This window comes from Macaca thibetana, chromosome X (assembly GCF_024542745.1).
Source record: "Macaca thibetana thibetana isolate TM-01 chromosome X, ASM2454274v1, whole genome shotgun sequence".
Classification (NCBI taxonomy): Eukaryota; Metazoa; Chordata; class Mammalia; order Primates; family Cercopithecidae; genus Macaca; species Macaca thibetana.
Genome location: NC_065598.1, coordinates 53,994,992 through 54,007,052, shown reverse-complemented (window position 1 = coordinate 54,007,052; position 12,061 = coordinate 53,994,992). Strand labels below are relative to the sequence as shown.

The following is a 12,061-nucleotide window of genomic DNA, read 5'->3' as shown; positions in this document are numbered from 1 at the left end:
AAACAAAACCCTTAGCACCTCATACTAGTAAAGGGCAATACAAAAATCTAACATACTTAATGGTTAAAGGCAGAAAGAATACTTTCCCCCAAAGTCAGAAACAAGACAGGGATGCCTGTGCTCACCATTCCTTTTTTTTTTTTTTTTTTTGAGATGGAGTTTTGCTCTTGTTGCCCAGGCTAGAGTACAATGGCGCGATCTCGGCTCACTGCACCCTCTGCCTCCCGGGTTCAAGTGATTCTCCTGCCTCAGCCTCCTGAGTTGCCAGGATTACAGGCACGTGCCACCACACCCGGCTAATTTTATATTTTTAGTAGAGACAGGGTTTCTCCATGTTGGTCAGACTGGTCTCAAACTCCCGACCTCAGGTGATCAGCCCATCTCAGCCTCCCAAAGTGCTGGGATTACAGGCATGAGCCACTGCACCCAGCCACCACTCTTACTCAATGTAGTACTGGAAGTCCCAGCGACTAAAATAAGACCAAAAAAAAAAAAATGCAGACATAAATATTAGAAATGAAGAAATAAAACCATGTTTATTCACAGAAGATATGATTATCTATGTAGAAAGTCTGGTGAAATCTGCAAAAAAAAAAAAGCTACTAGAACTAAGTGACTTTAGCAAAGTTTTAGCACACGCTGCTAGAAAAATTGGGTAACCGTATTTTTTTAAAAAGCATAGATTCATACCTTGCACCATATACAAAAATTGACTTAAAATGGATCACAGACCTAAATGTAAAACCTAAAACTGTAACTTTTAGGAGGAAACATGGGAGAAAACCTTTGTGATCTCATGTTAAGCAAAGACTCCTCTGATGTAACACAAAAAGCATTATCCATAGAAGAACAAATTGATAAATCTGCCAGCCATGGTGGCACATGCCTGTGGTCCCAGCTACTCAGGAGGCTGAGGTGGGAGGTTCGCTTGAGCCCAGGTGTCAAGGCTACAGTGAGCTATGATCATACCACTGCACCCCAGCCTGGGTGACAGAGTGAGACCCTGTCTCAAAAAAAGGGGAGAGATCTCCATACCCATCTTCATAACAGCATTTTTCACAATAGCCAAAAGGTGGAAGCAATGCACATATCCATCAGTGAATGAACGGATAAATAAAATGTGGTATATACATACAATAGAATAATACTCAGCATTAAAAAGAAAAGAAATTCTGACACAGGCTACAACATATATTAACCTTGAATACATTATGCAAAGTGAAATAAGCCAGTCACAAAAAGATAAATATTAATGATTCCACTATATGACTACCAGGGTATTCAAATTCAGAGACAGAAAGTAGCATGGCAGCCGCCAGAGGTTGTGGGGAGAAGGGGTTGGGAGGTTATTGCTTAATAAGTACAGTTTTGGTTATGCACGATATAAATCATTCTGCCATAAAGACACATGCACACATATGTTCACTGCAGCACTATTCACAATACCAAAGACATGGAATAGACCTAAATGTCTATCAACAACAAACTGGATAAAGAAAATGTGGTACATATGTGTGGGGATTATGGGAGCTACAATTCGATATTTGGGTGTGGACACAGTCAAACCATATCAGATGGTAACGTTTATGTTCTGTATGTTTTACCTTAACTTTTAAAAATAAAAACAAATGTGTCAATAAAGCTTTCCCATAATGAAAAAAAGACACTGTCCACAGAATGAGAAGACAAGATACTGGCCAGGCACAGTGGCTCATGCCTGTAATCCCAGAACTTTGGGAGGCTAAGGTGGGTGGATCACTTGAGGTCAGGAGTTCAAGACCAGCCTGGCCAACATGGTGAAACCTCGTCTCTAGTAAAAATACAAAAGTTAGCCAGGCATGGTGGCGTGCACCTGTAATTCCAGCTACTCAGGAGACTGAGGCATGAGAATTGCTTGAACCCAGGAGGCGGAGGTTGCAGTGAGCCGAGATTGCACCAACCTGTAACTCCAACCTGGGTGGACTGTTTCTTAAAAAAAAAAAAAAAAAAAACACCCTGTATCCAGCATAAAATCCTCAAAATTCAAAAATAATAAAACAACCCAAAATATGCAAGAGATGTGAACACCCTGCCAAAGAAGATATGTAGATAGCATATAAGCATATAAAATATGCTCAAATCATTAGAAATAAAAACGATGAAATACCACTACATACCTAATGTCAAAAAACCTGGCCGGGCATGGTGGCTCACACCTGTAATCCTAGCACTTTGGGAGACCGAGATGGGAGGATCATTTGAGGCCAGCAGTTTGAGACCATCCTGGTCAACACAGTGAGACCCCATCTCTATTTAAATGTTATAAAAAATAATTTAAAAATTAAAAAATTTAAAAAAAAATTGATACCCCCAAGTACTGGAGAGGATGTGGGAACTGAAACTTTCATACTGATGGGAACGTGAAATAGTAGAGCCACTTTGAAAAACAGTTTAGAAGTTTCTTAAAATGTCAAACATATGCTTACCATATATCCCAGCAATCCAACTCTAGGTATTTACTATAGATAAATGAAAACACAAAAAGTTGCATACGAATGTTTATAGCAGCTTTACTTGTAATTGTCCAAAACTGCAAAGATCCTAAACATTCTTCAACTGGGAAAAAACAGTAGTAAATCTACACAATGGAGTGACTCAGAAATAAGAACTATTAATATACTGAGGAACATGGATGAATCTCAAATGCATTACTCATAGCAAACGAAGTCACTCTCAAAATGCTACATACCATATAATTTCAGTTATATAACATTCTTCAAAAGACAAAAATATATGGCCGGACACGGTGGCTCACACCTATAATCCCAGCACTTTGGGAAGCCGAGGTGGGTGGATCATTTGAGGTCAGAAGTTCAAAACCAGCCTGGCCAATGTGGCGAAACCCCACCTCTACTAAAAATACAAAAATTAGCCCAGCATGGTGGTGGGCACCTGTAGTCCCTACTACTCGGGAGGCTAAGGCAGGAGAATCGCTCGAACCCGGGAGGTAGAGGTTGCAGTGAGCCAAGATCACGCCACTGCACTCCAGCCTCAGTGAAAGAGTGAGACTCTTTCTCAAAAAAATAAAAAAGACAAAAATATAAGAACAAAGAAAAAGGCCAGGCGCAGTGGCTCACTCTTGTAATCCCAGCACTTTGGTAGGCCAAGGCAGGTGTATCATAAGGTCAGGAGTTTGAGACCAGCCTGGCCAACACAGTGAGGCCATCTCTACTAAAATTACAAAAATTGGCCGCACGTGGTGGCTCACACCTGTAATCCCAGCACTTTGGGAGGCCGAGGCAGGCAGATCATGAGGTCAGGAGATCGAGACCACGGTGAAACCCTGTCTCTACTAAAAATACAAAAAAATTAGCTGGGCATGGTGGCGGGCACCTGTAGTCCCAGCTACTCAGGAGGCTGAGGCAGGAGAATGGCGTGAACCTGGGAGGCGGAGCTTGCAGTGAGCCCAGATCGCGCCACTGCACTCCAGCCTGGGCAACAAAGTGAGACTCCATCTTAAAAAAAACAAAAAAGGCCGGGCGCGGTGGCTCAAGCCTGTAATCCCAGCACTTTGGGAGGCCGAGGCGGGCGGATCACAAGGTCAGGAGATCGAGACCACAGTGAAACCCCGTCTCTACTAAAAATACAAAAAATTAGCCGGGCGCGGTGGCGGGCGCCTGTAGTCCCAGCTACTCAGGAGGCTGAGGCAGGAGAATGGCGGGAACCCGGGAGGCGGAGCTTGCAGTGAGCCGAGATCGCGCCACTGCACTCCAGCCTGGGCAACAGTGTGAGACTCCGTCTCAAAAAAAAAAAAACAAACAAAAAAAAAAAAAACAAAAATTAGTCAGGCGTGGTGGCAGGTGCCTGTAATCCCAGCTACTCCAGAGGCTGAGGGAGGAGAACCATCTGAACCCTGGAGGCGGAGGTTGCAATGAGCCGGGATCACGCCACTGCACTCCAGCCTGGACAACAGAGCTAGACTCCGTCTCAAAAGTAAAAAAAAAAAGAACGAAGAAAAAAAACAGTGACTGCCAGGGTTTGGGTGTAGGGGACTAGTTTTGAAAAACTACAAAGTAGCAGGCATGAATTTGGTAGGGAGAGGCTAAGAGGACTGTTCTGTACCTTGACTGCATTGGCAGTTACACAATTCTACACATTTATCAGAGCTTTATAGAACTGTACACCAGAGTGAATTTTACTGTAATGTAAATGTTTATAATTTTTAAAACCTGAAGGCATAAAATAAGCCTACTCATTGTATGATTCTATTGATATGACAGTCATGCTAAAGCAAAACTATAGGGGCAGAAAACAAATCAGTGGTTGGCAGAATCTGAGAGTTGGGGGTAGGAGTTGACTACGAAAGGGCCTGGAGAGTTTTGGGGGGGTGATGCAACTATATTTCGATTGTGGTGGTGGTTCACTCCTGTATATGTTTGTACAAACTCACATAACTAAAACTATAAAGAGCGAGTGAACTTTACTATATGTAAATTGTACCCTAATTGTTTTGAAAAATGAAGGTAAAAAGTTAAGATTAAAAAACCTTTGAGATATGCTGTAGGTAGAGAAACTGCAGTCCCAACGTCTTTTTTTATTTTTCTTTTTTTTTTTTCCCTGAGACAGTCTCACTGTTGCCCACGTTGGAGTGCAGTGGCACAATCTCAGCTCAATGCAGCGTCAACCTCCTGGGCTCAAGAGATCCTCCGGCCTCAGCCCCGCAGGTAGCTGGGACTACAGGAATGAGACACCATGCCCAGCTAATTTTTGTATTTTTTTGATAGAGATGAGGTTTCGCCATATTGTTTAGGCTGGTCTTGAACTCCTGACCTCAAGTGATCTGCCTGCCTTGGCCTCCCAAAGTGCTGGGATTACAGTTGAGAGCCATTGTACCTCGCCTGCAGTCCCAAATTCTTACCGACATGACTACTTTAGTTTTGATTTTGGCCAAATTATGCTCCCATGCTGTTCCTTACTCATTTAGATACTTCCATTTCTAATATTTACCTCCCAGCACTTCTCCATTACTGATGGCGCCACCTCCTGATAAACCCGTAATTTGAAAATTACAATGGGTTTACCAGGAAGTAGCCCCATCATAAGTAGAGGTGCATTCTGAATGTATACTGCTTTTCCACCAAAAATCCCACATCAAACCACCAAAAGTCAGGGACTGTCTGTATTTTAAATGCTAAATTACGAAACGCTGTATGGTTGCAAAATAGACTTAGCTGTCCTGGTAGGCAATTTTTCATTATAACACTATACATACCAGGAGAGTTCAGTGAGATCGTGTGAAATAAGTTGTAGCCTATTCAAGAGGACTGAGTGTAGTTTTAGCAAGACACTAAAAACTAGTAGTTTAAGAAACTAAAGAGTTTTTTAAACCAAAAAAGAAAAAAATGCATTTAACGGACTTGGTAACAGAGACTGGCACAAAGTAGGGGCTTAATCAATCTTCCTTTGTTAAGGAGGGAGTACAATATAGAGGAAAGTGCCTGCATAGGGTTTTAATCATGCTTAGGTTCCAGTCCTAGCACCACCACTTAATATGCGCACTTGGGTCTGGCCATCCTGTCAACTTTTTCTTTTTTCGAGACAAAGTCTCACTCTGTCCCCTAGGCTGGAATGCAGTGATGTGATGTTGACTCACTGCAACCTCCATCTCCTGAGTTCAAGTGATTCTCCTGCCTCAGCCTCCTGCATAACTGGGATTATAAGTGTGAGCCACCATGCTCGGCCAACATTCTGAGATTACTTCTTTTTTTCATATGGGGAGACGTATCCCTTACTAGCAGAGCTGTATTGAGGGTTAAAAGTGGTAATGGGTCTCCAGGGCTTGGTGCAGTTTGTACTCAACAAGTACGTAATTCTCTCCTTTGGTTGCCCCTGAATAAAAGAGTGGTCTGTACTTCCCTGCCTGAACAGCCCGCAGCCAATGGCGGTCCAGTCTTTGTCACATGGTTCCATTCTTAGGATGTAAATTAGGAGGTACCAGATTGAAAGGCAGAGGCAAAGGCAAGGTTTAAGATGCAGCTGTGGGGCTGGGTGCAGTGGCTCACGCCTGTAATCCCAGCACTTTGGGAGGCCGAAGCAAGTGGATCACTAGAGATCAAGAGTTCGAGACCAGCCTGGCCAACATGGTGAAACATTGTCTCTAACTAAAAATACAAAAATTAGCCAGGCGTGGTGGCAGGCACCTGTAATCCCAGCTACACGGGAGGCTAAGGCAGGAGGATCACTTGAACTCGGGAGGCAGAGGTTGCAGTGAGCTGAGATCACGCCATTGCACTCCAGCCTGGGCAACAGAGCAAAATAATTAAATAAAGGTGCAGCTGTGGGTCGAAGGATGGTGTGGAAGTTTGGGGTAGACATCCAAGACTGCAGTAATGCTATGCCCACCCACTTCAAATGTGTCAACTCAAGTAATTTGCTGGGAACTGAAGTCATTGGCAAAACCCCCAAAATACCCTGGCAAAGAAAGAAGATTGTGTTTCAGCTGCAATCATCTACCCTAATCCCCTTCTGAGGGCCTCTGGCACTGCTTGGGCTCACTGCCCTTGTCTGATGGGGTGGGATCTCCCAGAGGAGGTAGCTAATTATACTTTAATGAGGTGACTTACAGACACTGGAAAAGGAATTGGCTAGTACACTCCCATATATAGCAGCTCTCTCGAGGATACAGTCTGTGAATAAATGGTACTAGAACCCTCTTGAGGCCAGGCGCGGTGGCTCAAGCCTGTAATCCCAGCACTTTGGGAGGCCGAGATGGGCGGATCACGAGGTCAGGAGATCGAGACCATCCTGGCTAACACGGTGAAACCCCGTCTCTACTAAAAAATACAAAAAACTAGCCGGGCGAGGTGGCGGGCACCTGTAGTCCCAGCTACTGAGGAGGCTGAGGCAGGAGAATGGCATAAACCCAGGAGGCGGAGCTTGCAGTGAGCTGAGATCCGGCCACTGCACTCCAGCCTGGGTGACAGAGCGAGACTCTGACTCAAAAAAAAAAAGAACCCTCTTGAGCCATGGAATTCAAATGCTAGTGCAATAGGAGACATGGTCACACAAGGGCAGGGTCCAGCCAGCATACTTCAGTTAAAGAGATTCCTCCAATTCACAATCTGCCCAGAAATGCCCCCAAGACGGGGCTTCCCCCAAAGCCTCCCTACTAACAGGTGCTTTGTTTTCTCTTCACACAAACAGGGTAGTGCCTACCACACTTCAGCACAAGCCAGGCTTGTTTGTTCTTTTCTTCCCTCTACCCTATCCCTAGAACCTTCCAGAGACACAGGAGGCTCGTTACTTTCTACTTTCTCTCACTGCCACCCAGGTGAAGACCTATGGACTTGGAAGATGCATGGCCCAAAGCCCACGGCAGGCATGCCTTGCCACTGAAATCTCCTGTGGGGTGGTAAAGAAACCCTCACCCTCCCGCAGGGACCCCCAGGTCTACCAGCAGCCCAACCTCTAGTGGCATATTCACCTATCTAAGAGAGTTTTGTAGACAGAGTGTTGTAGGAGGTCAGCCCTCCACAGATGTTAGCGCCTGAGCTCTGCTGATACTTCTTTTATTTCTCTTCTAAAACAGAGTAGGGGTTAAATAGAGGATATAGGATTTGGCAGCTGCAGTCCCTTGGGACTTTTTTTTTTTTTTTTTTTTTGAGATGGATTTTCGTGTTGTTGCCCAGGCTGGAGTGCAATGGTGCCGTCTAGGCTCACTGCAACCTCCGCCTCCCAGGTTCAGGCGAATTCTCCTGCCTCAGCCTCCCAAGTAGCTGGGATTACAGGCGCCTGCCACTACGCCTGGCTAATTTTTTTTGTACTTTTAGGAGAGATGGGGTTTCACCACGTTGGCCAGGCTGGTCTCGAACTCCTGACCTCAGGTGATCCACCCACTTCTGCCTCCCAAAGTGCTGGGATTACAGGCGTGAGCCACGGCACCTAGCCGGGACTGTTTTACTGGAGGAAAGGGAAAAGACACATAGTTGGGAAAGCGTTCTTTCAATATGCAGATGCTTCAGGGAGAACCAAACTATTTCACTGGTATTCCCCCGTACCACTGGAACTGGTGCTTGGAGCGGAAGGGAAGTGAGATCAGTCGATTAGTCACCAACACCATCATCAGCATTGCCAGAGAGGTCGAGAGCAGACATCATGGAATCAGACAGCTTGCTGGCGATTTTATCTGCAAATGGAGAAATATAGGCAGTATTTTGGTGGCTCGCTTGCCACCAGGAGGCCTGCTGACGCTGGCCTACATCTACCTTGGTCTGCACCAAGCTCCTGAACTGGCTCACTTACCCCCAAACACTACCACAAAACTGGTGAGTGCTGGAAGCCACTGCTCAGCTTCACAGGTAGACGATACATTTTTCTATCTGTGAAATGATCATCCCAACATAGCTTCTATCTCAGGGTTTCAGACTCACTGGGCTCCAAGTATTTTTGTCCAAATACCAAAGCAATAATTTTCCTTTACTGTGTTAAACTTAGCGCTCTACCATTACCCTCAAAACAAGGCTCTCACAGCAAAAGGCAACATGGCCGTAGGGGCTCTAAGCCTGAATGTTCACCACGCACACCTCCTATCCCCCAGACATACCCTGTTGTTTCTCAGGATGCCCCCCAGACTTCACCTCCTCCAGGAGGCCTTCTCTGATCACCCCTATCCAACCACCATTCCCAGGCTGGGTTAGGTTCCCTCACTGGGCTTGCTGGGTCTTCAGTATGATTACTATGTGCTCATGCTGCCAAGGTCTGTTTTCTTCTCTCCTCCCCACTCCCTAATAAGACTAGGAGTTCCAGGGCAATTCATCTGAATTCCCAGGACTCAGTGTGGAGCCAGGCCAAGAGTGAATGTCTGATTGTGTATGTTTGGTTACAGAACACAATCTAGTTCGAAGAATAGGGCTGATGTGGTCAATCAACCCGAAGCCTGTATTTTGGCTCTATCAACTACTAGTTGTCTTACCTTCAGTGCGTCACTTAATGTCTCTGGATTTCAGTTTTCTCACTTATCAAATAAGGGTAAGACTTTTGCAATGAGTTAGTGAAAATAAGTACAGCATGGAAACCCAAATGGGCCAGCTACACAATGTACCACCATTAAAACAAGGGGAAGAAGTTCTTTTGTGTATTAATGTAGACATATCCCTAAGATATACTGAGTGGAAAAATGATAGGGCAAAACCATGTGTCCACTAGATTGGCATTTGTGTGGAAAAAGAGAACAAAGAATATATAGATATTTGCTTGTGTGTCTATCTCGGGAAAGACACAAGAAACTAACTGGCTGACGAGGGGGCAGTCTGGATGACTAAGGGGTGGGAGAGATTTTACTGTATATCCTCTTGTACCTGTAGGATTTTGAGTGTAGTGCCTATTGATAAAGTAAAAATTATATATAGCCTGCAAGCTACCTAACAAATAGAGAGTACCTGATAAATAAATGATGGTTATTTGAAACACAGACTAGGCAGGCCAGTGGTTCTCCCAATGTGATCCCCAGAGAAATAGCATCAGCTGGGAACCTGTTAGAAATACAAATTCTAAAAGGCCCCACATAAGACCTACTCAATTAGAAACTATGAGGGAGGGGCCCAGAAATCTGCATTTTAACAAACCCTCCAGGGAATCCTGATGTGAGCTGAAGTTTGAGAACCACTGTGGCTGGTAGTTGAGCCTCCTAGCTCATCCCTGCCCCCAACCCTAGACTGGGGCTGGACACAGAGAGATACTCATTCAGGAGCCCCAATCAAGATCCCAGGTGGGGCCACATGCGGTGGCTCACGTCTGTAATCCTAGCACTTTGGAAGGCCGAGGCAGGTGGATCACCTGAGGTCCGGAGTTCCAGACCAGCCTCGCCAACATGGCAAAACAGCATCTCTACTAAAAATACAAAAATGAGCCAGACATGGTGGCTGGTGCCTGTAATCCCAGCTACTCAGGAAGCTGAGGCAGGAGAATCGCTTGAACCCAGGGACAGAGGCTGCAGTAAGCCAGAAAAAACCAAAAACAGATCCCACGTGGGCCCTCTTTAGAGCACAGGGGTGGTCAGGGGCTCCCACCTGCACGTTTCTGCATCTTCTTCTTATTTTTCAGGGCAGATGCCAGAGCCTGGCCCTGTTGCAGCGGGTCCGTCTCCATGATCCTCTGCAGCACTGGGCGGCGGTCCACTGAGCAGACATCCACCATATTGTTGCTCTTAGGGCAGTGGTCCACATTGCGTTTAGCCCACCCCATCTGATGATGGTTCGGATTGGTGCAATACCCAGTGAGATCTCCAATCTAGGGAGAGACAGAAAACATAACGATGAGGTCTTGACCCCCAGAGAATCTCCAAAGACTTCTGCAGAAAAGGTAGGGACACAGGCTTGGGTAAGAACAGGAGCCTGGAGCCATGTGGAACTAGGCTCCAATTCTGGCCCCACCACACTCCAGCAAGTGCTTAGTTAACTCTCAGCCTCAGTTTCCTCATCTGTCAAACAGGAGATGGATAAGGGGTAGTTTGCATGGCCTTTACAAGAATAAAACGAAAAGGTAGGCCGGGCGCAGTGGCTCATGCCTATAATCTCAGCACTTTGGGAGGCCGAGACAGGCAGATCACGAAGTCAAGAGATCGAGACCATCCTGGCCAACATGATGAAACCCCGTCTCTACTAAAAATACAAAAATTAGCTGGGCGTGGTGGCACGCACCTGTAGTCCCAGCTACTTGGGAGGCTGAGGCAAGAGAATCGCTTGAACCTGGGTGGCGGAGGTTGCAGTGAGCCAAGATCGCACCACTGCACTCCAGCCTGGTAACAGACTCTGTCTCAAAAAAAAAAAAAAAAAAAAAAAAAAAAAAAAATTCTGGTGGGCACAGTGGTTCACTAGGATTAGGCCTGTAATCCTAGCACTTTGGGAGGCCAAGGCAGGAGGATCACTTGAGCCCAGGAGTTTGAGACCAGCCTAAGCATCAAAATGAGACCCTCGTCTCTACAAATAATTCTGTTAAAAATTAGCTGGGAGGCTGGGTGCGGTGGCTCAAGCCTGTAATCCTAGCACTTTGGGAGGCTGAGGCAGGCAGATCACTTGAGGTCAGGAGTTCTAGACCAGCCTGGCCAACATGGTGAAACCCTTTCTCTACTGAAAATACAAAAATTAGCCAGGTATGGTGGGGAGTGCCTATAATCCCAGCTACTTGGGAGGCTAAGGCAGGAGAATCACTTGAACCCAGGAGGTGCAGGTTGCAGTGAGCCAAGACTGCACCACTGCACTCCAGCCTGGGCAACAGAGCAAGACCCTGTCTCAAAAATAAAAATAAAATTAGCTGGGCATGGTGGCTTGCATCTGTAATCCCAGGCACTTGGGAGGCTGAAGTGGGGGGATTGCTTGAGCCCAGGAGTTCAAGGTTGCAGTGAGCCAAGATCACACCACTGCACTCCAGCCCGAGTGCCACAGCAAGACCCTGTCTTAAAAAAAAAATTTTTTTTTTGAGACCTACTTTGTGTCCAGCTCTGTGTGGGGCACTGCTGGGGACAGAGAAATGAGTGACTCCGTTCCATCTTTCTTTTTTTTGTTTTTTTTGAGACAGAGTTTCACTCTGTCGCCCAGGCTGGAGTGCAGTGGCATGATCTTGGCTCACTGTAGCCTATGCCTCCTGGGTTCAAGCAATCCTCCTGCCTCAGCCTCCCGAGTAGCTGGGATTATAGGTGCGCATCACCACACCTGGCTAATTTTATTTTTAGTAGAGATGGAGTTTCACCATGTTGGCCAGGCTGGCCTCGAACTCCTGACCTCAGGTGATCCACCCGCCTTGGCTTCCCAAAGTGCTGGGATTACAGGCATGAGCCACCACGCCCAGCCTCAGTTCCATCTTCAGGAAACAACCAGGCTAAAGAAGGTACAGCAATCTATACCACTAATCAGAGTATGGTAACTGCTCATTAGAAACATGAAGGATGAGTGACTGAGGTTAGGGATGATAGTGGTGTTCAACATACTACTGATGGGGAGGGGTCATTCCTGACTGAACACTAGAAAAACATAGAGCACACCTGAGTACCAAAAATGGTGTCTGTCTCTGGCCAGGCGCAGTGGGT

At 46.0% G+C, this 12,061-nt stretch overlaps 2 protein-coding genes across 4 annotated transcripts in view; both read right to left on the bottom strand.

Annotated features, from left to right (window-relative positions):
• The window catches only part of MAGED2 (MAGE family member D2), a 645,534-nt gene that overhangs the window by 249,865 nt on the left and 383,608 nt on the right, over positions 1 to 12,061 (bottom strand). The gene's annotated exons all lie outside the window — the stretch shown is intronic.
• The window catches only part of GNL3L (G protein nucleolar 3 like), a 517,777-nt gene continuing 510,644 nt past the window's right edge, over positions 4,929 to 12,061 (bottom strand). For 2 of the 3 annotated variants that reach the window (XM_050776921.1, XM_050776919.1), the window contains 2 exons: positions 10,047 to 10,266; positions 4,929 to 8,164 (listed from right to left, as the gene is read on the bottom strand). In XM_050776921.1, the coding sequence (XP_050632878.1) occupies positions 8,082 to 8,164; positions 10,047 to 10,266 (303 nt within the window). In that variant the 3' untranslated portion in view covers positions 4,929 to 8,081. The remainder of the gene's footprint in view (positions 8,165 to 10,046; positions 10,267 to 12,061) is intronic. The other variant, XM_050776920.1, reaches the window with a different exon arrangement.